General features: G+C 52.3%; 2 protein-coding genes and 1 pseudogene across 2 annotated transcripts in view; 2 read left to right on the plus strand and 1 right to left on the minus strand.

The window, feature by feature from the left end:
* Shank1 (SH3 and multiple ankyrin repeat domains 1) overlaps positions 1 to 5,476 on the minus strand; it is a 49,627-nt gene extending 44,151 nt beyond the window's left edge. The window contains exons 1-4 of the mRNA XM_052164419.1: positions 5,420 to 5,476; positions 2,771 to 3,068; positions 2,410 to 2,613; positions 1,924 to 1,995 (exon numbers count right to left, since the gene is read on the minus strand). Coding sequence (XP_052020379.1) covers positions 1,924 to 1,995; positions 2,410 to 2,613; positions 2,771 to 3,025 — 531 coding nt within the window. The 5' untranslated portion in view covers positions 3,026 to 3,068; positions 5,420 to 5,476. The remainder of the gene's footprint in view (positions 1 to 1,923; positions 1,996 to 2,409; positions 2,614 to 2,770; positions 3,069 to 5,419) is intronic.
* Positions 5,477 to 9,095: 3,619 nt separating this feature from the next.
* Positions 9,096 to 12,288, plus strand: Clec11a (C-type lectin domain containing 11A). The gene is made up of 4 exons (XM_052164424.1): positions 9,096 to 9,452; positions 9,582 to 9,771; positions 9,992 to 10,183; positions 11,019 to 12,288. Exons 1-4 carry the CDS (start codon positions 9,306 to 9,308, stop codon positions 11,465 to 11,467), a joined length of 978 nt encoding a protein of 325 aa, XP_052020384.1. The 5' UTR covers positions 9,096 to 9,305; the 3' UTR covers positions 11,468 to 12,288.
* A 1,703-nt stretch (positions 12,289 to 13,991) lies between these two features.
* On the plus strand, positions 13,992 to 15,712 carry LOC127693163 (ribosome production factor 1-like; annotated as a pseudogene).
* Positions 15,713 to 25,714: the final 10,002 nt, after the last annotated feature.

A 25,714-nucleotide genomic window follows, 5' to 3' on the forward strand; every position in this document is an offset into this window, starting at 1 on the left:
ACATCATGTCTGCCTGTGTGCTGCCATGCTTCTCGCCATGATGAAAAGGGACTAAACCTCTGACATTGTAAGCCAGACCCAATAAAATGTTTCCCTTTACTAAAGTTACCGTGGTCATGGTGTCCCTTCACAGCAACAAAAACTCCAAGACAAAGGGAAACTGTGAACCCTGTTGAAATCCAAGCTGATGACAGGTGTTCTCAAAGGAATATATCCTTAGTCACTGTTTTGATACATAATCCACAAGAAAATAATTAAAATACCATGGCCTGGGGGTGGTGAGATGGCTCAGTGGTAAAGGGGCTTGTGGCCAAGACTGCTAACCTGGATTTGATTCCCCAGAACACACATAGAGAAGGAAAAGTTATCCTCTGACCTCCACATATGAGTCATGACATGAACATGCAACCCCCACCCAGCCACCAGACACATACAATGAGAAAGAAATAGATGTAATTTTAAAAGGATATTATGGGGGCTGGAGAGACACCCTAAACGGTTAAGAGTGCTTGCTGCTCTTACAGAGGAACCCGAGTTCAGTTCCCAGTACCCACCTACGGCAGGTAAATGCCAGCTTCTGGGCATCTAAAGTTTCTAGCTTCTTTGGGTGACTGCATTCACATGTACACACACACACACACACACACACACACACACACACACACAAATTAAAAATAAAATAAACGTTAGAAAAAGATGCAGTGGAATTTTTGTCCTGTTTTTGAGGTGTGACTCAGTTCACACCTGTCACATGTACAAAGGAACTGTACACGGCCACTGGCTCCCAAAGTGGATGGCACAGGTAGAGAGGAGAAGGCATGGAGAGGGAAAGATGGCGGTGGATGGTGTGGGAGAGAGAAGCCTGGAAGAAAAACAGATCCGGGAATTTCTTTCCACGAAATGTCAAGAATTATTTCCCCCTGGCCAGATGAGCCTGCTAACTTCCTCCCAGCTCCTAGAGGGCCAGGGCAGACACGGGGGACAGATCACCCGAGGCCAGGAAGGAAAGGACCACACAGAATAAATGTGGCTTAGGAAAAAAGGGCAGAGTCTGTGGAGATGCAGGCTCAGGACTGGGGAACTGTGGATGTCTACGAAATACCTCCCAGGCAGGAAATTGGCCGATGCAGGGTAAGGGAAGGGACTCCTGAGCAAAGAGGGCAGAGTCTAAAGAGCAGATGGAAGGTCTAGGGTAAGCTTGATATTCAAGGATGTAGTCCCAAGTTCGAGTCCCCAGAGCCCACATATGAGAGCCAGGGGTGACTGTGTGCACGTGTAATCCTAGTGCTGGGGAGTGGAGATTGACATTTCTCCAGGGTGAGCCAGTAAAAGACTGTATTAAATATAAGGTGAGGCAGTGGGATGGCTCTTCAGGCAAAGGCGCCTGCCACCAAGCCTGACCACACAATCTCCACCCTCAGGATCCCTAGGATGGAAAGAGAATCCTGACTTCCCCAAGTTGTCCTCTAACCTCCACATGTGCACCCATCCACACACTCCACCATCACCAGCACCACCAGCACCAGCAGCACCAGCAGCACCAGCAGCACCAGCAGCACCAGCAGCACCAGCAGCACCACCAGCACCCATCCACACACTCCACCACCACCAGCACCAGCAGCACCAGCAGCACCAGCAGCACCAGCAGCACCAGCAGCACCAGCAGCACCAGCAGCACCACCAGCACCAGCAGCACCACCAGCACCCATGCACACACCAGGCAGAGATGGCATGGGTCTGGGCAGGTGAGGCCACAGAGGCCAGTGGGAAGGGGTTATGATGGAGGTGAATGGGTGTCTCCCTCAGAAGTAAATGGGGGACTTGGTGTAACTGAGGCGTTGGCAGAGGGAATGGTTGCTGGGGAGAGACTGGGAAAGGTGACAGGGTGCTCTGGGCGCGGGGCGGCAGGGTGCTCACTCTCACCTTCGTGTGCAGTTTGGCCAGCTGTTTCTCATCCAAGTTGGTCTGTTTGTAGACTCGGGTCTTGTAGCGGAACTGAGGCCGGAGATAGGATATGGGGGGACACACAGACTTATCAGATTCATTGTCGGGGATCAATGTCTGCACTCCTCTCATCCTCCCAGAATGGGTTCAGGGTTAGCATGGACATAGCTGTAGTTAGGGGCGACCTTTCCAAGAGCGCAAGGTCATCGAGGTCTATGGCACTCTAACCCCTACCTTGTAAGTATAAACATGGACCCCTCCCCACATACATGGAATGTTCTTGAATGACTATGTAGTTGGGATTCCCTCATTCGATGGCATAGGGAGAGGAGAGGACGCCATCAGAGGCAACTCAGCTGGTGATTTGGACTCAGGGAGGTCTTGAAGAGCCCACTGAGGGGTCTTTTGGAGTTGGAGCGGATGTGTTCCACAGCGTGACTTCTGTTAAGAGTTCTGTGGCCTCACCTCCAGGTAGGGTACCCCTTTCTCAAAGGACTGAGGGTACTCTCTTAGAAGTCTCTCCTCCTCCAGGAAGTTGGCATCCCGTCCTGAGGTGGCTGGCTGGAACAGTCCGTAGTTAAGCACGTCCTGTAGGCTCTCACTCAGGGCACAGAGGACTTGCTGTTTGGCTGTCCAGATGGTGGCATCTGGGTTGAAGCGTAGACATTTCTGGTGGGAGATAGGATGGCCAGGGCTAGGTTGTGTCAAGGGTCTGAAGGTCAAGGGTAGGTTGGAAAAGGAATAAGATTCCAGCTAGATCTGGGATTGAGGGTGGGGAAAGACTTGGCCAATGTGTCTGTCAGCTGGCAGGTGAGTGGCCACTCACCGTCTGGTGCAAGTCAGGGATGCCAATCCTGAAAACCATCATGCTGAAGTGGGCGTCGTCAGGGACAGACATGGAGCGTCCCTGGAGGCCTCGTGTAGAGGCCAGGTTACCAGGTGCTCCGCTGCCCCGGCCCCGAGTCCCCTGGGGGCCTCTTCCTGGCCCGTCTGGGGAGCTGTCCGATTCTGAGCCCCCCTCGGGACACTCGCTGGCACTGTGTCGTTCCTCGTCCTCGCTTGTCGCGGGGCTGTGGGTCATCGTGGGGCCACGGGGCGACGGGGGACAGCAGCATCACAGGCAGCTGGGCAAAGCAAGGGTGATCCTCACTGTAGAGCCACTCAGAGGCCACCAGTACCGCTCAGCAGACAGGCACAGGGGCAGCCCTCTGCAGACAGGCTCGCATCACCTCTGCAGCCTTCCTGGTCCCTTTCTCCTCCCCGTCCTTGGCCCTCCTTGCAGCCCCCCACCCCCCGCGCTCCACTTTGCGGCTGACCCAGTGTGTCCTAGAAATCACAGAATCACCGCGGGAGCTAGTGGCCCACTTTGTCAAACTACAAAAAAAAAAATGAAGCTAAAATTAGCTAAGGACAGACAGGTGGACCAATCCACCCCGGCATCCTGCCCCCCTGGCCAGAGCCTGGCCCCTTCACCCCAGGGAGGTGGAGACTGACTTTTATAGTAAAGGCGAGATGGAGGTGTGAGTTTTGAGCCTGGGGCAGCAGGAGGTGCCCGAGAGCTGGTGACTTCACTGAAGTGTGGCTGACCACATGTTTGGAGGCCTGCTACTGGGGAATGAGCTGTCTCTGTAGGGGATGGAGGGACACGAGTGGGGGTGGATGAACAGAAAAGAGAAGTTCCCCTGAGCTGTGCCCAAGGGACCGATGAGAGGTTACTGGGGCGTGTGAAGAGGATGTGTGGGTGGTTAGGGAGGCTGGCCCTGGCTCTGGCTGGAAGGTCCAGGTGACAAGCTGTGGTGGCCTGGGTGGGTGTGGGCAGCTGCAGGTGACCTGTGGGTGTTTCAGGAATGGCACAGCAGGGTGGGTGGGCTGGCACTGCTCGGTACTGGCGGCTCCACCGAGGAGAACTTGGATTGGGTGGGGTGTCTGGGGAGGAGGCTACGAAGTGAGCTGCGACAATATGGGTGACCAGGAGATGCGGAGGGAGGGTCGTCCCTCTCAAAGTGGCCTGCTGAGGGGTGGCTCCTTTCCAAATGCGGTCCCTCATCTCTCCTGTGTGCCACCCCCTACTCCCCACTCTAGAACCGGAAAGCAGGATGTCTGGTCTGGTCCCTCCCACCCCACACCAGGCCCGGCTCCTGCACCGTTGCCATGGAGATGGGAAGCAGTGGAGGGTACTGCTGACTTTGGGGGAGTGGGGATGGGCTGGGGGGGAGGGAGGGTTGGGGAAGGAAAGACGAAATGTTTAAGGAAGAGAGTTCCAAGAACTGTAGGCGAGCAGGCGTCTAACCGCGGGCTGAGGAACCCTCCCCCTCGCGGGGACCGAGCTCTGAAGCACCCCATCCCAGGTACCCTGCCTTGTGGCTCAACCCGCCGGGCTCCGGGCTCGGGAGGAGAGCCGGGCCTCCAGCTCTGTCTGATAACCACCCCACACCACATCCCGCCTGGCAGTGTGACCCCAGCCACTCCCCCTCCGCTGACCCTAGCTGACATGCCCTCTGCAGTCCCAGCTCTGCAGGCATGGGGTGGCAGGTGGGATAAAAGGTCAGCAAAGGCCAGGTCCCCCATAGCGCGGGCTCCACTGCCCCAACACCCAGGACAGCTCGGGGCCCCTCCCCCTCCGGCCTCGAGGGAGGGAGCGGGCACACTCCGCCGGGGCGGCATGAATCAAAAGCTCGGCGGCTAAGAATAGCTGGCACGCAGCTGGTACCGAGACGGGCTGAGGAATCGGCGAGGGGGGGTGGCGAAGGGGAGAGAGGGGGTGCCCTGAGAGGCTGCGGGGGGACAGGGGATGGCTGGCGTGGCCAGGAGCCGGCCCGGGGAGAATGAATGGAGGTGGAGGAAGGCGGGAGCAGGGAGGCTGCTGAAAGAATAGCCCCGGGTCGGGAGCGGGAGCTGGGACTGGGGGCGGGAGCAGAGGGGGCGCGCCGGCCTGCGGAGAAGGAACCTGAGGCGCGATGGGCACGCGAGGCGCGGGTGGGAAGGAACTACAGACGCCTGGAAGGGGCGCCGGGTCCAGGCGTCGTAGGAGGCTCTGGCCCAGACCCTGGGTTGGAGTGGTTGGGGACCAGGGTGACCTAGGGGAGGGGCCCAGGTGTGCTGGGGTGGGCGAGGTGGGGGAGTGGCCGAGCTGGGTTGGAAGGCGGGGACCAGGATCCAGCCGTGGACCCGAGAGCCTCGGAGACCAGTTCGGCTTAGGGGGCGCACACGTGGGGGATGGGGCACACCCTCCTAGCACGGATACGATCTGGGACGGGGCACTCGGGACCAGGTCGCAACCCAATTTGGTGTCACCCGTAGGAACCACGCTACCTTCCACACCCTCACCCCCCCATACACACACCCTAAATGTGCACCCAGGCCGGAGCCGGCGCCAGGCCAAGGACATCCGGGGCGCCTCCGCCCTCTCCCGCAACCCCAGTTCTCACAATTGCACCCTACCCCAGAACCTCCCTGGAGTGCCCCGTGCCCTTACCTGCCTGGCGGGGCTGCTGAGTCCCGGTCGGCGGCGCCCGCGGCCCCTCCCCCCTCCCCCCACCCCCCCACCCCCCCCGAATACGGGGGACCCTCAGGCCATGCCCCACCGCCCCGGAGGGCGAGCGGGCCGGGGAGGGGGCGGGCGAGGGCCGGGGGGAGGGCGGGGGGGCCGCGGACCTCACCCCCCCCCGCGGGCCGGGCCCGGCCATCCGCAGCGCGCCCCCCCTTTCTGCCGCGCCCGCGCGCCCCTCCTTGCCCGCCCCGGGGCTGGGGTCCGGCCGGCTACGGGCGCCGCGGCTCCCTCCGGCTCTGCCTCCTCCTCTGCCAGGGGCCGCCGCGCCGCCGCCTGCTCCTGCTCGGCGCCTCCACTGCCACCCGGCTCGCTCTCTCGCACTCGCTGTCTCTCCCTCACCCGGTCTCTCTCTCTCTCTCTCTCTCTCTCTCTCTCTCTCTCTCTCTCTCTCTCTCTCGCTCTCCTCTCTCTCCCTCCCTCCCCTCCCTCCGCCCTCTCCCCTCCCTCCGGGAGCCCGCAGAGAGATATCGCCCCTCCCTGAGCCCCCAAACCTCGCCCATTCTCCCCCCCCCCCAAACGCGGCTCCACCCCCTCCCCTCGCCCTCCTCCACCCTTCATCTCCACTGCCCCATCCCCAAACCCAGACTCCACCCCTGCTTACCCCCATGTACCCAAATGGAATCCGGCTCTTCCTAGGGGAGCCCCTCCTCCAGATTGCTCCCCACCCTGTCTACACATGGTGGGGTGCTGCTTGTATTTGTAGAGTCTATATGTTCCTAAATCGAATACTGTGGGTTATAGATTCCGGTCCTGTACCCCCAGATGTGTGTACCTTCACCCTCCCCCCTCACACACACATATCCCCACCACCGCACACACACAACTTTCCATATAAGCTCACATACATGGAAATACTTGAGGCACATCCTCCTTCCTCCAAGCTGGTTCTGTTGGTCAAGCATACCCACAGTTCCCTACTCTTTGGGGGCATGCTTGTCCCAGTACACATGACCAGAGACACACACCCAGCTTCATGCACAATGTCACACCCCTGTGCCACAAGACAGCACCCTGCAAGATCTACCTACACCATACTCCAGTCTCGTGCTTAGATCTGCCCACAAGAAGCACAGGTAGACAGACATGTGCGCTGTCCGAGCCGGCTCACCCACACTCCACTGTTCACCACAGGGGTGTACGCCCGTTTGACTGCACACCCTGTGCACAGCACCTCCTTCGCCAGCTGCCCTGGAGTCTACTCTAGGTGCCAGGCTCGGGGACTTCTTTCCTGTCACAGCACACAGAAAGGCTAAGTAATTTGGCCCAGGTCACCCAGCTATGAAGAGGTGGTATCAAGGGTGAAGAGCACAGAGGCTGTCTCTGTCTTCTCCAGGGGCCTGCTATGGTGTCTCGAAGAACATACCTGAAGATGTGTACCCTCATGCACCTCACGCATTCAGTATCGCCTCCAATTTCCCACAGATGGGCACGCGAAGCTAATTAGCCCTCTCTCCCCGGTCCCTTCACAGAGGAAGGCAGATTCCCTGAGCATCTTCTAGCCCTCTTCAGCCATGACTACCACTTTGCCCAGCAGTGTCCCCAGGGCCCTCAGGGAACACCAGCTCCTACAGGGGGTTGTTCTCGGTAGTTTCTCCGTTTGTTTCCAGCTGCAGCCTCTCTGGGGGCATCCTGGGATAAGCTGGAGTTGGTCCCCAGCTCGGAGAGGCCCTCGCTGTGATGCACCCACCCAGGTGCCGAGCAGCTGCGTCCCTGGAGAACAGCAGCTGGGGCAAACGCTGGTGCAAACGCTGAGTGGCTACGGAGCGGTATACGGTCTACAAGGCCTTTCTGCATTACATGGAGGTCTCCAGCTTCTGATGAGAGACCTCTGTGCTACAGACGAGCACCTGAGAGACTCCAGGGCAGCCAGTGGGCTGCCCAAGGTCACCGTGCCCTCTGCTGACTGGGCTTTCTTGAAAACTGGTGTGTTCCTTCGCCAGGCCCCTCATGGGGCTCTCGGCAGCTGAGGGCAGATGTGAGGTACCTGCTTGGAGCCAGCGGCTTTGGCTACACGATGCCACACCCGTGACGTCCATAAGGCCGCCATGCTTCCTCTCTGAGCTACTTTGCTTTTTGCTTGCAGAGCCTGGGCCCCTAGATTCAGGTTCATGAGTTGACAGGACCTGCGGGACTAACGCGAGAAGCTTCCCAGGACTCACGAGCCTGGCACGGTGTGGGTAAGGCGTGGCCTTCTGGAACCTGGCACTGGAACCTTCCACTGCCCTCAGCACCTCCACTCGGGCAGACACCTCGAGAACTCCAGTGCAACATAAACACAAAACTCTCATCTTAAGGAAGGCCTTTTACCAAGCTGTTGTAACACTGGTCTTATTCGTCCGCTTACCTGACTACCTACTAGGTGCCAGGAAGCCCTGCTTTGATTTAGGGATACAGAAGTAGCCCCCAAATCCATGCCTTGGTCTTCAAGAGGCAGATGTAAATAAACAAGCCCATACTGGTTGGAACATACCTAGAAGGAAAGGGGGCATTTTGGGAAAGCATCTCCTATGGTCACCAGAGCTGAGACTTTAGTAATGAGAAAGAGCCGAGGGAGGGAAGAGTCTTTAGTAGGAGGAAACGGCTGGGAAGGACACAGCGGAGATGGAGGGTGAGGGGAGGTGAGGTGAGACTGCAGAAAACGGTTCTCTCCCAGGCCCCAGCCCTGCAGGCTGCACTGAGGACCGAGGCTGAGGCCGGCTTTGGCTTTTCTCCTGCTCCTGATGGGAAGGTGAGGAGGCAGGGGCGTGGGGAGTAATGTGATCTGATTTATGGTTTGGAAGGATTGCTCTGGCTGCGGCAGGCAAGCAGCCCAGATTGGAGGGGCTCTGAGGAAGGGAGGGAGAGCAAGGGGAGGCCACTGCAGTGGTCCAGGCTGGGATGAGGCCGCTCGCTCGCTCGCAGAAGGCTCTGCTCACGCCCAGGGCTTGGTTAGAATACATCCTGGAGATGCCTGCTCTGACTGTCAGCCCCTCCTCCTCCCTTGATGGGAGAGCCACCGGGCTCACTCCCACCCCCTCCCACCCTCTCCCACCGCCTCCCACCCCAGCATCAGCCTGCTCAGGGCCTGGCCTGCAGGAGAATCTTGGAGTTACACCTTTTAAGCATCACACATGCATGCTGTTCACACATATCCCCACAAGCAGGCACACACAAGGGCTGGCAGGGCCAGGATAGGCCATCTGGGTGGAGGCTGGGGGAGCCTGAGAATGGTAGAAGAGTCCCCTTCATTAGGCTGTGTGGTCAGTGGTGACCGCAGGATAATAACAACCTTAGCGTACTCTGCAGTGAGCCCCCTCCTCAGGAAGGGCCAAGACAGAGAGAAGCGAACAGTCCAAAGCTGGCATCCTATCATAGCCTGCTCTGTTCTGAGAAGGTTCTTGGACCAGGGCTGAGGCCCGCCAGGACCAAGGATGCCCTGGAGAACTTTCCCCATCTTCCTTTTATCCCTCGAAGTGCTTGTACTTGTAAAAGGGAGGAAAGAGGACAGAAGCAGAGGTCTGGGAAGTGGCAAGGGGTGGGTGTGGGTAGACCCAAGGCGGGATCAGGCTTTGGAACGTTGGAGGTTTCCGGCCACAGAGGCAGAGCCTCCTGGAAGCCAAGAGGGGCGGGGAGACACACCAAGAGAGGCTGGGGAGACCAAAAGTTGAGACTGAGCAGACCAGGAGGGGAGGCAGAAGAGAAAGCCTGGCAGAGAGAAGGCCCAAGGGGCTTGTGATCTGCCCGCAGGACTGGGACCCTGCTAGCTCTATCCCCCAGCCCCACCCCAGGCATTCTGACCTCGAGTCGTTTGGGTGCAGGGAAGCCCAGCTGGATGCAGGCAGCCTGGCTCTTGGGGGCCATAGTGGTCCCTCAGCTTCTGAGTTTTGCCTATGGAGCCCGAGGTCCTGGGAGGGAGTGGGAGGGAGGCTGGGGAGGGGCCCTGGAGGAGGAGCGAGAGCGGGAGTCGCTGACGCTGAAGGTGAGTGCTGGAGGGGCACTGAGGGCTCGAGGGGCAAAGCAAACTGGTGGCGCTTAGGTGGAACAATGGGCTCAGAGAGGGGCGGAGAGGGAGGCCGGGAAGGACACTGACGTGCATTCTCTGCCCCAGAATCTCCAGGAGCCCCTAGGGTTGCCCACCGGGGTGGGAAAGAAGGAATACCCTGAAGGCAAAGAGGTCTGGGAGACCACCGAGACTCAAGGGGAAGACGAGGAAGAGGAAGCCACCACTGCGCCTTCTTCTAGTCCCAACCCTGTCCCCAGCCCTTCTCCCACAGCAGAGGACACTGTCACTTACATCTGTGAGTATCCAGAAGCCAGGGTGGCCTGTCTGTCACTCACTGACCCAACAGATGTGCCTGCCTGTCAAGAGCTCAAACCACTGAACTTCATCGACACGGTCACACATCCCACAGATCTCCTCATCCACCCCACTCTTGGGAGTCTGAGGGCCGCGCCATCCCATATCCTTAGAGGCCCTGATTGTGCCTCCAGTTGCACACGCATTCTGTCTTTTCACAGTGGGCCGTTTGGCCAGCCTCGATGCAGGCCTACACCAGTTGCACATCCGTCTGCACGTGTTGGACACCCGTGTGGTTGAGCTGACCCAGGGGCTACGGAAGCTGCGTGATGCTGTGGGTGACACCCGCGACTCAGTGCAAGCCCTGAAGGAGGTACAGGGCCGTGCTGAGCAGGAGCACGGCCGCTTGGAGGGTGAGTCTCAGCAGCACCAAGAGGGCCTAGGTGGGAGGAGGGGACCCGGGGAGGTCTGAAGACCTGGTGACCACAGGTATCGCTATACCAGACGGTCCACACAGAACTGGGATGTGCTGGCACAGCTAGAGCTGGATTGTATGGTGGGTGAGACATTCCTTGCCCCAACCTGTGCCACACCCTGAAAGCCCCACCCATAGCCTGGAACCGCCCACACACAGGCCACGCCCCCAAAGGCCCTGGCTCCACCTCATTAAGACACTACTGCTCTAGCAAGGCTCCCCTTGGCCCCACCCTTTTCAACCAACAAAAGCCCTGCCCCTGACAGCCTGGCCGGGCCTCACTGGTCACAGAAGTTCTAATCCCTCCTACTATCCACGCCCTCTCTGTCCTCAGTGCTTTAGCTCCTCATGATGGTTTTCCACCACTGAAGGACTTGTCTCCTTTTAACCACGCCCCCAGCACCCCGTCTTGGCTTCACTTGTCAGAGAGGTTTTAACTTTTACTCCGCCCCTTTCCAGCCCTCATCGCTATAACAACGCCCCCTGCAGTCCTGGCTTTGCTTCATTGGTTTCCGGGCCTCAGCGCTTTGGCTCCGCCCCCAGTAAGCCTACCTCCACCTCATTGGCCATCCTCTATCTAACCCTCCTTCACCTGGCCCCGCCCTCTATCCTAGGCACCGCTCGACTGCTCAGGCTCCTCCCTCTACCTATCGGCCCCGCCCTCTCCCGCCTCCTGCAACCTCGGTTCCACCTCATTGATCACCTAAAGTCCTAGCTTTGGCCTCGCCCCCTCCTACCCGCAACGTTCTGACTCCGCCTCACCCTACACACAGGCTGCCTGAAGGGCCTGCGCCTAGGCCACAAGTGCTTCCTGCTCTCGCGAGACTTCGAGACCCAGGCGGCGGCGCAAGCGCGGTGCAAGACGCGAGGTGGGAGCCTAGCGCAGCCTGCGGACCGCCAACAAATGGATGCCTTAAGCCGGTACTTACGTGCCGCTCTCGCCCCCTACAACTGGCCGGTGTGGCTGGGAGTGCACGACCGGCGCTCGGAGGGGCTCTACCTTTTCGAGAACGGCCAGCGCGTGTCGTTCTTCGCCTGGCACCGCGCATTCAGCCCGGAGTCCGGCGGCGTCCAGCCCAGTGCGGCATCACATCCACTCAGCCCGGATCAGCCCAATGGCGGTGTCCTGGAGAACTGCGTGGCCCAGGCCTCGGACGACGGGTCCTGGTGGGACCACGACTGTGAGCGGCGCCTCTACTTCGTCTGCGAGTTCCCCTTCTAGAGAGCCGGCCTCGGCCCGGGAGCTCTAGCGCACCGTTTGCACCGTACACCGCGCACCCTACTGCTAAGGGTCTGGGGTCGCTCAGAGATTTAAGCATGCCCATGAATACATTTTAATAAGAAGAGGCTTTTTACTTTAGATACTGGCACCCAGACTGATTGGGGCCAGGGCTGCCCCTGAGATCGCTTCCAAGATGCAAGCCCTAGTCATATCAGCCCAGCGCTTATCAAGGAAGGCAAACCCCACAAGAGTGCATGTAGCCAGCTTACATGTAGGCCGAAGCATACATTTTAACATATATGTCTTGCAGTTGACCTAGTCATTCTTTGAGCAGAGGAAGCAAAATTAATGATGAAAGCAGAAATAGCAGTTAGTCTTACAACTAAATTTGCTAGAATAGCAAATTTGACAAGGCCAATCAATTTCAGAATAGTATTCAATATCTGGGAGAAAGAGGAAGCGGACCGCTAGTGTACACCCCGCACAATACGGGCTTTCATCTCAGAGGCATATTTTGGTTTGGTCTCTCAAGCATAGTGAGTCTAAACTTTTAAATATAATGTTATCCACCATATCTACAGTGTGTGTTCTGCACCCTGTACCCCACACCATGCACTCTGAACCTGTACTCTGTTCACTTTCCACTCTACACTCTACATAGTGCACCCTGCATCTTGAACCCTCCTTGGGCCAGAACCACCACCAATCCCGGCTGGTCCCCCAGCCCCAGAGATAGCCAAGATTCCTCCATGTCCCCACCTGCCTTTGAAACTTTAAGTTCCCAAGTAGGCCCAGTGCCAATAAATCCTTTTAAACTATAATTTGAGGGGTCGTGGAGACATCTGGCTTTTATCTCGCCTGGGGAGAAGTTGGGAAGTACCAGACCCTGACTTTGGGTAATTGTGTTTTTAAAATACAGAATGTCAGAGAGCACGTGCACACAGGAGCATGTGGCCGTGCACACCTGTGCACAGATGTCTGGATATAGGTGCCAACATCCCTGACCTGCTTCCGCATGGGGCCTTTAGGACCTGAGCTCTGGCCTCATCACAGACGTTGGCCTTGGTCCTGAGCAGAGACCAAGGAAGCATGAAGGTTGCTCTAGGTCTTGATATTTATTCTTGTTTTCTGTTGACCTGTGTCTCGGGCCTGTGTTCCGGTGGGGGTGGCGTGAGGGGACGGCAGCTTGATGAAGATCAAGCCCATCCCGGAGAGGAGAGACACCCACCACAAATTTTCTCACAACCTCACGAGTATGTGAGGTCAGACACAAATCAAGGACTTTCCTTATGGGAACACTCAGGTTCCTCAGTTATTTCCTGCCTGAGAAGCCAAGTCAGTCAGGTCTCCTCGGCTGATAGCTGGGGCAGTCTCTCTCCCATTTTGCTTGTCCCTTTGGGTCACCGGGCACCCAAAGACCTTGTAACCTGAACATCAGAAATGACAAATGTCAAAACGTCAAACATGTACCACCACCCACCCCTCCCATACCTTTCATGCTTTATTTTCTGATTGGATAGTTCCTAGCTCTGGGCCAGCCTGACCCTCAGCACTGCGTGTAGGCGAGGGTGGTGTGTGGCTGTTCATGGGGTGATGTAAACAGATGTCTGCTCACGTCAGATAGGGCACCAAAGGCAGTCTGGAGAAATGACCCCACCCAAATCTAGCTGATCCCTGGAGGCCCCCACCCCATGCCCCCCATGTTACAACCTGCAGGCAGCTCTAGTGAAGTCTCCTCCCTCTCAACGATTGCTTACTGATTGGATGACCTGGGGGAGGGGCCTTGTGACTTTGTAACTTTCTGCTTTCTTATGACCCTCCCTTCTCCCTCCAAGGAGGGATTTAAAAAAAAAAAAAGATTTATGTGTTTGCCTACATGTATGTGTGTGCAACATGCATGTGTGTATCTGGTGCCAAGGAGGTTAGGGGAGGGCAGATACCATAGATCTTGAGTTACAGATCGCTGTGAATCACCACGTGGATGTGGAGGACCTTCCTGAGTCGTCCGTAAAGCAAAGAGTGCCCTTCAATACTGAGCTTCCTCTCCAGTCCCCGTGAAGGGATATTACAGTCAGAAGGAAACAGTCACACAGCAGAGGGGTCTGCACCCCTTCTCTGGTGTGAGGATTAGCTTTGCATCATGGATACTAGCTGTATCATTGCCAGGATGAGACACCCGATAGAAACCCCGTGAGGGAAGGTTTCAGTTCACTATGGCAGGGAAGGCGTGGTGGTGGGAGCAGCCTCAACCAGGTAAACCTTGATGACAAGCACTTGAAGGTGCTGGCTTTCATATCTGGGAAGGTTGGTGAATAGCTCAGACCAGAAGTGGCGCAATGTGGTCCTCAAAAGCCAACCCTGGTGACCCACCTCCACCAGGCAGGCTTCCTTTTTTTTTTTTTTTAAAGTTTGAGAAACCCCAGGAAAGACACACCATCTAGGGACAGTGTCCTCACACGTGAACCTGCAGGGTATGCGGGGTTATTCATTGCCACATCCTAAGGCGCCCAAAGCAGATAGCATTATGGACCCAGGTATGGGTATGTGATCCTGACTGTCCTGTGTTTCTACAGCTGCCCCACTTTTAGCCATGACCCCTTAAATGTCACCTTTGGCTACCCTGTTGAATGGAGGAGCTATGCCAATTATCTCCAGAAGAGTCTCCTCCCTCTATCCCTTCTAGAGGCAATTCTCAGTCCTAGAGCTCCAGAAAAAGTACAAAATAACAGGAGTCAGTTGGGCCTGGTGGTACACACCTTTAATCCCAGCACTGTGGAGGCAGAGGCAGATGCATCTCAGTGAATTCAAGGCCAGCCTGGTCTACAAATCAAGTTTCAGGGCTACACAGAGACCTGGGCTCGAAAAAACAAAAAACAAAAATAAATTTAAAAATTATGTAAATGTAATTTACATTTTAAAATGTAATTTTAAAAGCTGTTTCTTTTTTTAAAAGGATTTACTTATTTATTATATATGAGTACACTGTAGCTGTCTTCAGATACCAGAGGAGGGCATCAGATTTCATTACAGATGGTTGTGAGCCACCATGTGGTTGCTGGGATTTGAACTCGGGACCTTTAGAAGAGGAGTTAGTGCTCTTACCCACTGAGCCATCTCACCAGCCCTTAAAGCTCTTTCTTAAAAGGCTTCTATGAGCAGGAGGTCGACACTGGTCAAGACTGAGGCCATTAGTTCTGATGGCATAATCCTGTATGCTCAACTGGACATGATCTAGTCCCCTGGGAAGAGAGTCTCAATGAGGGGGCTGCAGAGATAGCTAATTGTTAAGAGCACTTGTTGCTCTTGCAAAGGACTCAGGTTCAATTCCAGGCACCCACCTGGTGGCTTGATGACAGGGCTGTAGACAGCAGGCTGCCTTCCCTCTGGGCTTCAGGATAACAGTGGTGGTGTTCACAAGGTGGAAGCAGCAGCAGTGGAAGAAAAAGTTGGCAGCTAAGAAAAAACTTAAAGGGAAAAAGAGAAGCTCTTGGTGATAAGGCTCCACGAAAGTCTGTCCTCAAGACCGTTGACAGTAAGTTAACGATGAAACCACAGTAGACCCCAATGGCAAAGAGGTGGCTCATGGTGAATTTGCTTCTTACTTCAACAGATAGACATTTCTTAAGATTCTCATTGCAAGGTCAGATAGACCTCGTGGGAGAACAGTACGACTCTGTAGCAGCTCTCAACACTTATACCAGATTCACATGCTTATTACAGAAAGGGACTGACTCTGAAGAAAATCATCCCACAGTCCGTTGCAAGAGATTTCACAAACGTCATTAATGAAGATCATAAAACTTATGGACTTATTTCAAGTCACTTGCCAAATGGTCCAACTACTCATTTTAAGATTAAACAGTGTTCGTCTTCATAAAGGAATTAAGAAATGAGATGAAGACCCCACAGAACATGTACCCAAGATAATTCTGAATAACTTTAGAACATGGCTAAGTTTAGAACAGGTCATTCTATTAGATATTTGTTTGCTTCTCTCTTTCCACATAACCCTCACGTTATTGGGAGGCAGGTTGCCCATCCCACAATCAGCGGGATTATGTCTTCAGTTTTCACAGATACATATTCAAGAGTGAAAAGAAAGTGGGAATTCAGGAACTGGGACCACATTTTACCTTAAAATTATGATATTTTCAGAAGGGAACCTTTGATTCTAAAAATGGAGAGTATGAATGGGTCCATAAACCATGGGAAATGAACACAAGTCAAAGAAAATTCTGTTTATAAAGTACTAGGGGAGAAGTATTGAATTTTGCTGGACAGGCCTGTTTTGAAAAACTTAGTAATTTAACAAAACACCCTTCTCAAAATGGAATTTATTGATTTTATAAATCTTATATTTGAACAAATGACCAAGTGCTATGAATTTCCATTCTATGTAGTAAATATAAATAAATGTAACTTGGATAAGGGGTCTAAAAGTCCTAAAATTTGCTACCATTTTGGATTAGTTGTGGATAAATTCATCGGAATGAAGATTCAAACTAACTTTCTAATTTGCATTCCCAAAGAACTTGTAGGCTAGAAAAAATATTGCTGGTAGATAATGCATATCTCTGATTTAATAAACCAGTCTTGGAAGCCAGGTTATCAAGACTTGAAACAAAGTTACAGATCATTGAAGTTAACCTGGCTGTCCTGGACTCACTTTGTAGACCAGGTTGGCTTTAAATTCACAGAGCACTGCCAGCCTCTGCTTTCCATGTGCTGGGATTAAAGGCATGCGCCACCATGCCTGACTGCCTTATTTATTAAACAGGGTCTTCCATTAAAGCTGGAGCTCACCTTTTTAACCCATGCTGATGACCAAAAGATCATCTCCCCCAGGTGTGAGGATTATAAGTGCTTACAGCCGTGCCCAGTTTTTTACATAGGTGGCAGGGACCTGAACTCAGATCCTAAGTGCATAGCAAGTGCTCCTACCCACTGAGCCATCTCCCCACACTTATTTAAAGAAATTCCTGTAACCAACTGAAGGATAGAAACTGGAAGTTTCTCAGTCTTTGAACAAAGATTTGCATTGTTCCATAAGTTCCTAGAAGTCTTGCCGATATAAGAGGCATTGAGTCTTAAGAGCTGATGTTGTAGAGGTTTATATACAACACATTTCATACCAATAGCAAGGCCCAAAATTTGTATGCTACAACCAGTGTATATAAAGTAGCTAAATCCTGTGAGACAAAAATCTCTGAAAATCAGAGGTAGATGTTAAGGACCAACAAATAGAACATTGTATATTATACCACATGTTACAGAGAACCTTTTGTACAGACTTCAAATTTAGTTCTCTTTAATATTCACTGGTTCACGAGACACGGCTTGAGGAACCCAATGGGAGAAAAAAACAATAAAGCATCAAACAGGTAACCATTGGTAGATGTTGGTTGTAGAGGTGCTGCAGTAGGGAGAGAAGCTCACCAAGACGCTAACCTTCGTTTTCCCAAGGACCAAAAGGGTTCTTGGATAAAGGACTGACTAGGTTACTCCAGTTACTAGGTTACTTTTGTTTTGTTTTGTTTTGTTTTGTTTTGTTGTTTTTGTTTTTTGAGACAGGGTTTCTCTCTGTAACCCAAGCTGTCCTGGAACTCATTCTGTAGACCAGGCTGGCCTTGAACTCAGGAATTCACCTGCCTCTGCCTCTGAAGTGCTGGGACTTCAGTTACTTTTATTTGATCATTACATAAAGTTAATTGGGGCTGGGAAAGGTCCCAACTCCCAGTGTTATCCTGCCCTTGCTGCCCTAGAGAGCAGACAACCCACACACATCCCAGTCCCTTCTGACCATGGCTACATAATCAAAAGTAAGAAGTCCAAGTTTGCCAGGAGTGTCTTAGGAACAGTGTCTGTGTAGTTGCAAGCTCTCACATAGCACTGAATGAAAACTGTCCAAGGAGACAGAATTTCTTCAAGGTTCAGTCTTAAAACAATTTCTCAGACTCTACTGATTAATCCAAATACAGCAAAGGCTTTACTGAAACATTTTGCTTAAAACCAAACACAAAGGCTTCACCTTACATATCATTATAGTTAACTTAAATTTTTATTTTCATTTTTTGTAAAGGAATTTTACGCAGCAACACAGTTGCTCTGGGAAAAAATCACATTCAAAGTCCCTCTAGGTCTCTGTGATCTGGCTGGAATGCTCACTGTACATCTTTAAGCCCTCTGGCTGGAATAGACATGCCCTTAGTACATATCTTTAATCCCAAACAATGTAGGTAAGGTTAGTTTGTAGAAGAAAACAGCCATGTTTGAAAGTTACATCTAATTGAGGAGCAGCCAAAGTGACAAATCAGAGAAAGATTTGACAGAATAAGTCGAGATAGGATATGCCCACCTCTCACAAGAAAGGATAGGAAAGGGAGGTAACTTAGAAGAGCAGCACAGAGAGGGAGTTCTGTCAAGTTCAGTGGAGTGGAGTTCAGTTCAGTTCTGTGCAGTCAGTGCAGTTCAGTTTGTGGAATTCAGGGGCAGTTTTGCTAAGCGGCACAATTCAGAGAGAAGCTGAGAGACGCCAATTTGAATCAGTCATCTTGGAGAGGCATTTGAGCCTGAAGAGTTGAGTTGACCAGCCACAGTTAAAACATAACTGGAAGGGATAAGCTTATTCAACAGTAAGCATTCGAGATGACAATTACATGTGGTGAATAAAAGTTACTTTTACAACATTTTTATTGGAGAGGTAGCCCAAGATAAAAGGACCCCTGCCAAGGGTTGCAGGGCCCAGTTGCGAGTGAGTCTGAGATGACCACAAGTCCTGTGCCAATACAGCCCAGGCAGGGAGCTAGCCTGAGAGAACCACCAGTCTGGTACAGTGTAGAGGACAGATCGTGCTCAAGATGACCCCTGCCCAGTGCCATAATGCACCAGCAGGGCATAGCACTCCCAAGACCACTCCTAAGGTGACTCTAGACACCCAGAGACCCCAGGGACCACTAAGAGGAACGAGGAAGTGCTAGAGAAATGGAAGAGAGAAACAGGAGGATGTGGGCACAATGGAGAGAGGCAGAACTGGAGGGTAGCGAAGAACAGCCTGATGTGAGTAGCTGGAGATGCCACCTATGACTATGGTGGGATCCTGGCCAGTGCTGCCACCGAGGGCCATGTCTGGGTCTATGTCCCAAGAGCAGGGGGCATCTGTTACCATCAAAGGCCAGGCAGACATTCCTGCTCTGGGCTGCTGTCTGGTGCCATATTAATATCTGAGGACTGTGCAGAACTGGCTATCTTTCACCTACGCATTACAGGGGAGCAGGCCCTGAGGGCACAAGAGCCAGAGATCTGACCCCGCCCTTTGCTAGTGCAGTGCCCGGCACAGCCTCCAGGAAGCCCGGTAGAGCTGGCTCTGGTTGTAGGAGTTTGTGAGTAAGCTGTGAGCACAGGAGAACTGGCCCTGCCGCTCATCTCCTGTCTGGTGGCATGGATGAGGGCGAGATGCCCTCCCCCACCCTGCCCCACACACACTACCTGTGGCAGGAGGCAGAGCTGACCCTGGGATCGTGAGAGCAGGAGACCTCGAGTTGTTCCTCACTGGCTGAAGCACTTGGGAGAGTAAGCTCTGCGTCTTGCGTGAGAATCACAGTAGACCTGGTGTGTGTGTGTGTGTGTGGGGGGGGGGGTCACAGGTTAGCCAGCCCAGAGGGTGGGAGCATGGGAGAGAGCCGGCCTAGCAACTTGTCTGCCGTGCAGTGGCACACACGAGGGAGAGATGCCCTCCTCCTGCCACTTGTCCCTCACTTCCTACAGCAGACTCAAGAACTGTCCCTGTCCCTCATGGACTGCAACACTCAGGACAGCAATCGCCACACCTCATCTGGGCAGCAAAGTAGAGCTAGCCTTGGCTGCAAGGCTTGAGAGTAAGCCAGCCCCTAGGGCATGAGAGAGGGTGAGCTGGCCCTTGCCTGCAGCCATACTCAAAAGGGCAGGCTTGCATCCTTTCCTGAGTAGTAGAGCTGTGCTAATCAGCTGCCCCGTGAGATTGGGAGAGCTGGGAGAGCTGGCTCTGGCCCTTGGTGACTGCAGCATTTGATGACCTAAACAGGTTAAGGCTGGAGAGCTCCCCCCAGTGGTGTGGGTACAAGAGAGCAGGGGGCCTGACCAGCTCAGATACCTCTCAGGCCCACATTCAGCGCTTTGAATTGGTCCGCCCCAACAACCAGGCCATTGGTGAACTGCTGGAGCATGTGAAGGGGCCGACAGGATCTCTGAGAGGAACCCCAGTGAGGTTCCAGTATTGACAGTGCAGCAGAAGCCAGAGGCCTCACACCAGGCCGGTGGTTCATTGCAATGAACATTACAAGTTAAGATGTGTGGACAAAAGGGTGGGGCACAGTGTGACACACCACAGCTTCCACAGAGGGCGGGTACAAGGGGTGGGGAGATGAGTGGGATGGGCGTGCATGGCGTGAAGTGTACAAGGAACCAATCAAAAGGTAAAAAGAAGATGAGCCAATGGCGGGCGGCGGCACAGGCCCTTAGGCCCAGCACTCTGGAGGCGGAGGCAGTGGATCTGTGAGTTCGAGGCCAGCTCTGTCTGCAGAGGGAGTTCCAGGACAGCCAGGGCTACACAGAGGAAGCATCTTGAAAAACAAAAAACGAACAAACCCAAAGAGTAAGTCGGAGTGGGGGGGACTCAGTGCACTTTTGTTTAGTTCAGGTTGGCCTGTGGGCATCTCTGTGGGAGGCACTCGTAATTCGGGTGACGGCGGGCCGAGCCCTGGGCTGGAGGAGAGAGCTGGGCAGCGGCACACACTCATCCACTGCTCTCTGCTCCTGAGTGGAGGTGATATGTCCATCTCCTTCACCCTCCTGCTGCCTGGACTTCCTGCGATGGTGGACGGTGACCTGGCACTGTGAGCGAAATCAACCCTTTCTCCCTTGTTGCTTTTGTTCGGGTATTTTACCACAGCAAAGCCGTTGCCTTCCGTTGTTTGGGGCAGCGCACTTGTTACGGCAGCATCCTCCAGACCGGCTGGTGAGGTTCTGGGCATTTTCTTGTGTCTTGTCTCCCTTGGGGGCCCCTGGGACTGTAGACACATTCTCCTGGGTCCAGCTTTATGGATCCTGGGGATCTGAACTCAGGTCCTCGTGTTTGGATGGGCATGTACTTTACCCCCTGACCCGTCTCTTCAGGTCCTATGCTTAAGTTCTCAATTCTGTGTCCACCTCAGCGGCACCAGCATGCATCTCTGCCCCAACTCCTTTGATATTTCAGAACCCATCTCCACACACCACCCTCATCACCCAGGCAGGGGATAACCAATTTCGAAGCCACAAGCATCGACTGGCTCAAGAGAAGCTATGAGTGAATGTTGGGGACTAAGGTGTGTCGGGTGTCAGCTGCTTAGCTCCCTTCCGGTCTCCTCAGACACCTCTCCACCATTGTCTACATCGGGACAAGGACGACCCTCTCTCCCTGTCCCTACCACCACACCAGCATGAGAACATGACTAGGGGCGTGGAAACGGCTCTGAAGGAAAGCGGTGGGTTAAGCAGAGGGGCGGGCTTTATAGGGTTTGTGGAGCATGCGCAGTGAGCTGGTGGAAGCTTCACGTGGCCGGAAGTATCGCTCGGCCTTTAACCCGGAGTCATGAGGGTGGGGATTTTCAAGTCCCAGGATCAGGGACAGGCCAGGAGCAGGGTCTTTGGATTTTCTACTGGCTTGTTAGCCTGCATTTCTCCCTTTTTGTTAATCTACTATTGATAACCAATCCAGGGTTAGAAAAGGGGGCGGTGTTATTGTTAAACTACTTCTTTGCTGTTTTGGGGGGTTGATTGAGGAGCTTGGGGCTAGCCTGATCTTCACTATCAGGTCATAATCACGGGTGGTAGACCTCTGGTTCTACAGCCAGGGCTGATGATCCTGTAATAAAAATTGATTAAAGATCTGGTTAGAAATCTTTTGAATTTGTTAAAGAAATATAGACAAGTGTATAATTCAGGGCGCAATTAGTGGGATTTAAGAAGGGAGGAGGAAGGGAGACGCTGAAGAGGGTAATACCCACTTTCATATTAGACTGTCATCAATCCACTGGCAGTGGCATCAAGCTGTTCTTTATGCTTTTGGAAATCTATCTGGATTTGTCACATCCTGTCTTCTATGATACCAGACCGGCTGACATATAAGCGACATTTCTCTCTGGGGAAGAGGCAAAGGCTCTCTTTCTCCACTGTTCGTGGATCTAATCCTTGTCGATTTTGTAGCAATACAGTGGCCAGTGAGTCAGTTTGGTTCTGGCTGGTGAGAACGGTCTGAGCCACCCATTGGAGGTCTTAGATGAACTGTGGTTAGGAAAGCTGTCCCAGCGGTGATGCCAGTTATACCCAGGACTGTGAGAGGGGGTAAGGTTTTAAAAGGCTCACTTATCATGCCGTGCCACTATAAATCCCATGATGGGAACTAGCAAGCATTCTTCACCGGCTGCTACCCCTAGTTTTGGAAAAGGGACTAGCAGGGCATAAGTCCCAGACTACCCAGAGGGCAGGCAATTGTAAATCGAGTGCCACAGAGTATGGAGGCATCGTGGGCATCTGGGCAGAGAGGCTGGTTGGTAGTGCTGAGGGTTGGGGAATTATTACGGTCTGAGGCATCCACTGTGCCCACAAAGTGTGTCTCTGAGGAGTTAGAGCAGACCGCAATACTAAAGAGAGAGAGGTGGGAGAGATGGGGGTAGTAGTGATATCTGACTCAGAGTCATCAACAGGGGTAATGAGGGGAGGGTTGATGGACGAAGCCACAGGGGGCGGCTGTGAGCTTCACCTGGAAGGGATGCACAACCAGCATTCTCAAAACCAGCCAGGCAGAGCATCGGTGCCAGGCAGAGCATCAGTTAGTGTCTGGCATGTGGAGGTTAAGGCCTGAAACAAGAGGAGTGACCTTGAGGAGAATGAGGTGGCTCAGTAGCATCTGAGAGGGGAGACATTAGAGAGCCTTGACGAATGCTGACTGACATCTTCTATTGTTCTCTACCTAGATGTTGGAAGAACAGGGTGCACACCCTTTGTATTTGGATCATGCCTGCTGCGTTTGCGTACCTGCTGAGCAGGTCATAATACAGTTTGGCAGTGACACACTTCTCCCATCTGGTATCCCTTGGGTCTTGAATGTAGAGGTGAGAGAATCCCTCCTGTATGTAAAAATGAGAGGGGAGGGGGGACCAGGGCAGCCAAGATCTGTCTCATAGTATCTACAGGACCAGTATGGGCGGCCTCTGTAAGTTTCTGGCCACTTCTTACACTAACCTTCTGTGGTGGCTTGGATATGCTTGACCTATAGGAAATGTCACTGTTAGGAGGAGGGGTGGCCTTGACGCTCAGCCCTGTGGGGAGAGTCAGTCTTCTCCTGACTGCTTTCTGATCAGGATGTAGAACTCTTGGTTCCTTCTCCAGCATTGTGTCTGCCTGCACGCTGCCATGCTTCCTGCCATGATGATAATGGACTAAACCTCTGAACCTGTAAGCCAGTCCCAATTAAATGTTTTCCTTTATAAGAGTTGCCTTGGTCATGGTGTCTCTTCACAGCAATGGAAACCCTAAGACATCTTCCTCTTGGTCATAGGGAAAACAGATATGAGGGTATCACAGGGGGAGATGGATAAGGGAGCTGTAGGAAACTGGATCAGCCTTTGATACCCTGCTACGGAGCAGTTTCCCAACCCTAGGAGGATGGGCTGTTGGTTAGAGGCAGGGGTCTTATAGACATCACATGTAAAAGCTACCCAAGACATGCGCAGAGAAGGAGAAATGGAGGAGGAGGAGCGAGGCTCAATCCAGTGGAGTAGAGCACCGTCAACTGTGTGAGGTCTCAGTCTTCTGAGATCTTCTGGAGATTAAAGGAGCGAGGGTCTGTGAGAAGTGAAGTGCAAAAAGAACGCACCCCATTGTGCGGAAAATTTGGGTTTAAGATGTGAGAAGATGGGTTTAAGATGTAAGTGATGGTTTTCACGTGTGAGGCATGTGAAGCTGGGCTGTTTCAACCACCAGCCGCCCAAGTAATGACATGAAGAGTTTTTATCATTTATGAAAGTTTGAGCTTAGCTGACGTATCCCCTGCTACTTGTATAATGTAAATTAACCCATTTATGCTAATCTGCCTGAGTGCCACATGGCTGGGTATCTCTCCTCATTTTTCTTCCTCTGAATCTGGCTGCAGAATCCCCTTGCCTGATTCTTTCCCAAAGTTCCTATCTGCCCAGAAGTCCCACCTATTCTCTCCTGCACAGCTATTGGCTATTAAATTCTTTATTAAACCAATCAGAAGGTGCCTTAGTCAGGTGAGGAAGGACAGAGACAGATCACACAGGGCACAAAAAGATTCTCCCAACCTCTCCCCCTTTTAATCCATTAAAAGCCTCTTCCTCTAACATCTATAAACTATATACAATAAGAACATTATGAAAGCTATGGTAAGAATTACATTCACAATGGCCAGTCCATTTGTATTTGACAATCTTAGAGAAACATACTCTACTATTTATCCTATCTTGGTGAGTCCAAGGGTCTGTACCTAATTCACTTTCTATGAAAACGTTTGTTTATCAACCTAAAAACACCTTAGACCTTAAATTATTTGCCTAAATCCTAAACAACTTAAGCTTAATTGTGAGACTATAATCATCTAGTCTTCATCTCTACTCTTCAAGTTCATCAGAGACCTGAGAAGGAATAAATATTACCTTAGTAAACAGGAAGTATAGAGCAAGAGGCTTACAGAACTATAGAAGTGACAGCTGTTGCAGGATTCCTGGACAGTCACTGTGTCACTGGGGCATCATCTTCACCCTGGCCCAGCACGTGACAGACTTTTCTGTGAAGCAGGAATTATCAAGGAGTGGCCTATCCTGTCTTGGCAAGTTGGCAGTCGACTTCCCTGCATTGTGCTGGTCCACAGTTTGGACAGCGTGCAGTCAGCAGTTGAGGCAAGGGCAGTCCTTTGCCTGGTCGCAGCTTTGCCGCATAGACGCAAACTCCATATGGAGGTTCCTGATGCCATCCTCTTCGTAGAAGTAGAAGGGGGTGCTGCCAGGGGCAGACATGTCTCGCTGTCAGGAAAAGCCGTGTGCTAATAAAGCATTGTTTAATGCCATATTCTCTAGATCTCTGAGGTTTATGAAGAGCACCTGTCTATCTGTGGTGTGTCTGAACAGGCAAACATTGCTCAATTCTAACTATGTACTATTTGTTTAACTTTGAAAACATCTACAGGATGCTAAGAAATAAAGCTAATTTCTGCAATTAACTAAACTAGTAGCTAACATGACCATAAATTTGATTGACTATTAACTTACATTTCTTAATTATCCTAAACAATTTATAATAGTAGCTTTTAAGGATTAGAACTTTACATTACTTTCCTTTAAAAAAAAAGTTTTATTTATTTATTTATTTATTTAATGTATGTGAGGACACTGTAGCTGTCTTCAGACACACCAGAAGAGGGCATCAGATCCCATTACAGATAGTTATGAGTCTCCATGTGATTGCTGGGAATTGAACTCAGGACCTCTGGAAGAGCAGTCAGTGCACTTATCCACTGAGCCATCTCTCCAGCCCATACATTACATTTTAAAATGAGTTGCATAGGTACAGTACCTAAGACAAGAGTTGAAACATAATATATACTATGTTGTAGCAAAATATAATTTTAATTTGTGTTAATATACAATAATTTATATCAAAGTAAAACATTTGGCTTGTTGATGTTCTTTAATGTAAAAAGTAGATTCAATAACCTACCCTTTTATCTCCTATCCCTGTATGCTCCTGTCTTTCGTTTCATCCCCCTTTCCTCTTAACACTAGGTAGGAGAGAAAGAAGGATAGAGGAAAGAAAAAGAAAGAAGGAAGGAAGGATGGAAGGAAGGAAGGAAGGAAGGAAGGAAGGAAGGAAGAATCTCACCTCCTTTACTCTGTTTCGTCCCTGGCCAAGACCATTAGCAATTTTTGACCAACCCCCTTAACCGATGACAAACACCCATTACCCACTGAATGACCTAAAACCACCCACCCCACCTCTTGGGAATGGGAGCATTGTACTCTTAAAATTGCTTCCTGTTGTCTGGGAGTGACACACCTTTTTGGGGCCCTAAGAAAATTGGGATATTGGTCAGGTCCTGGGAAAAGCAGCCGCATCATTATCTGTCTAGTCTCTGCTGGATGGGAAAGCCCAGGGCTTAACTGATGTCCTGGCTGCAGCAGTCTTTGAAGATGGACCATCTTAGCTAGCTGTCTT

This window comes from Apodemus sylvaticus, chromosome 1, assembly GCF_947179515.1.
Source record: "Apodemus sylvaticus chromosome 1, mApoSyl1.1, whole genome shotgun sequence".
NCBI lineage: Eukaryota > Metazoa > Chordata > Mammalia > Rodentia > Muridae > Apodemus > Apodemus sylvaticus.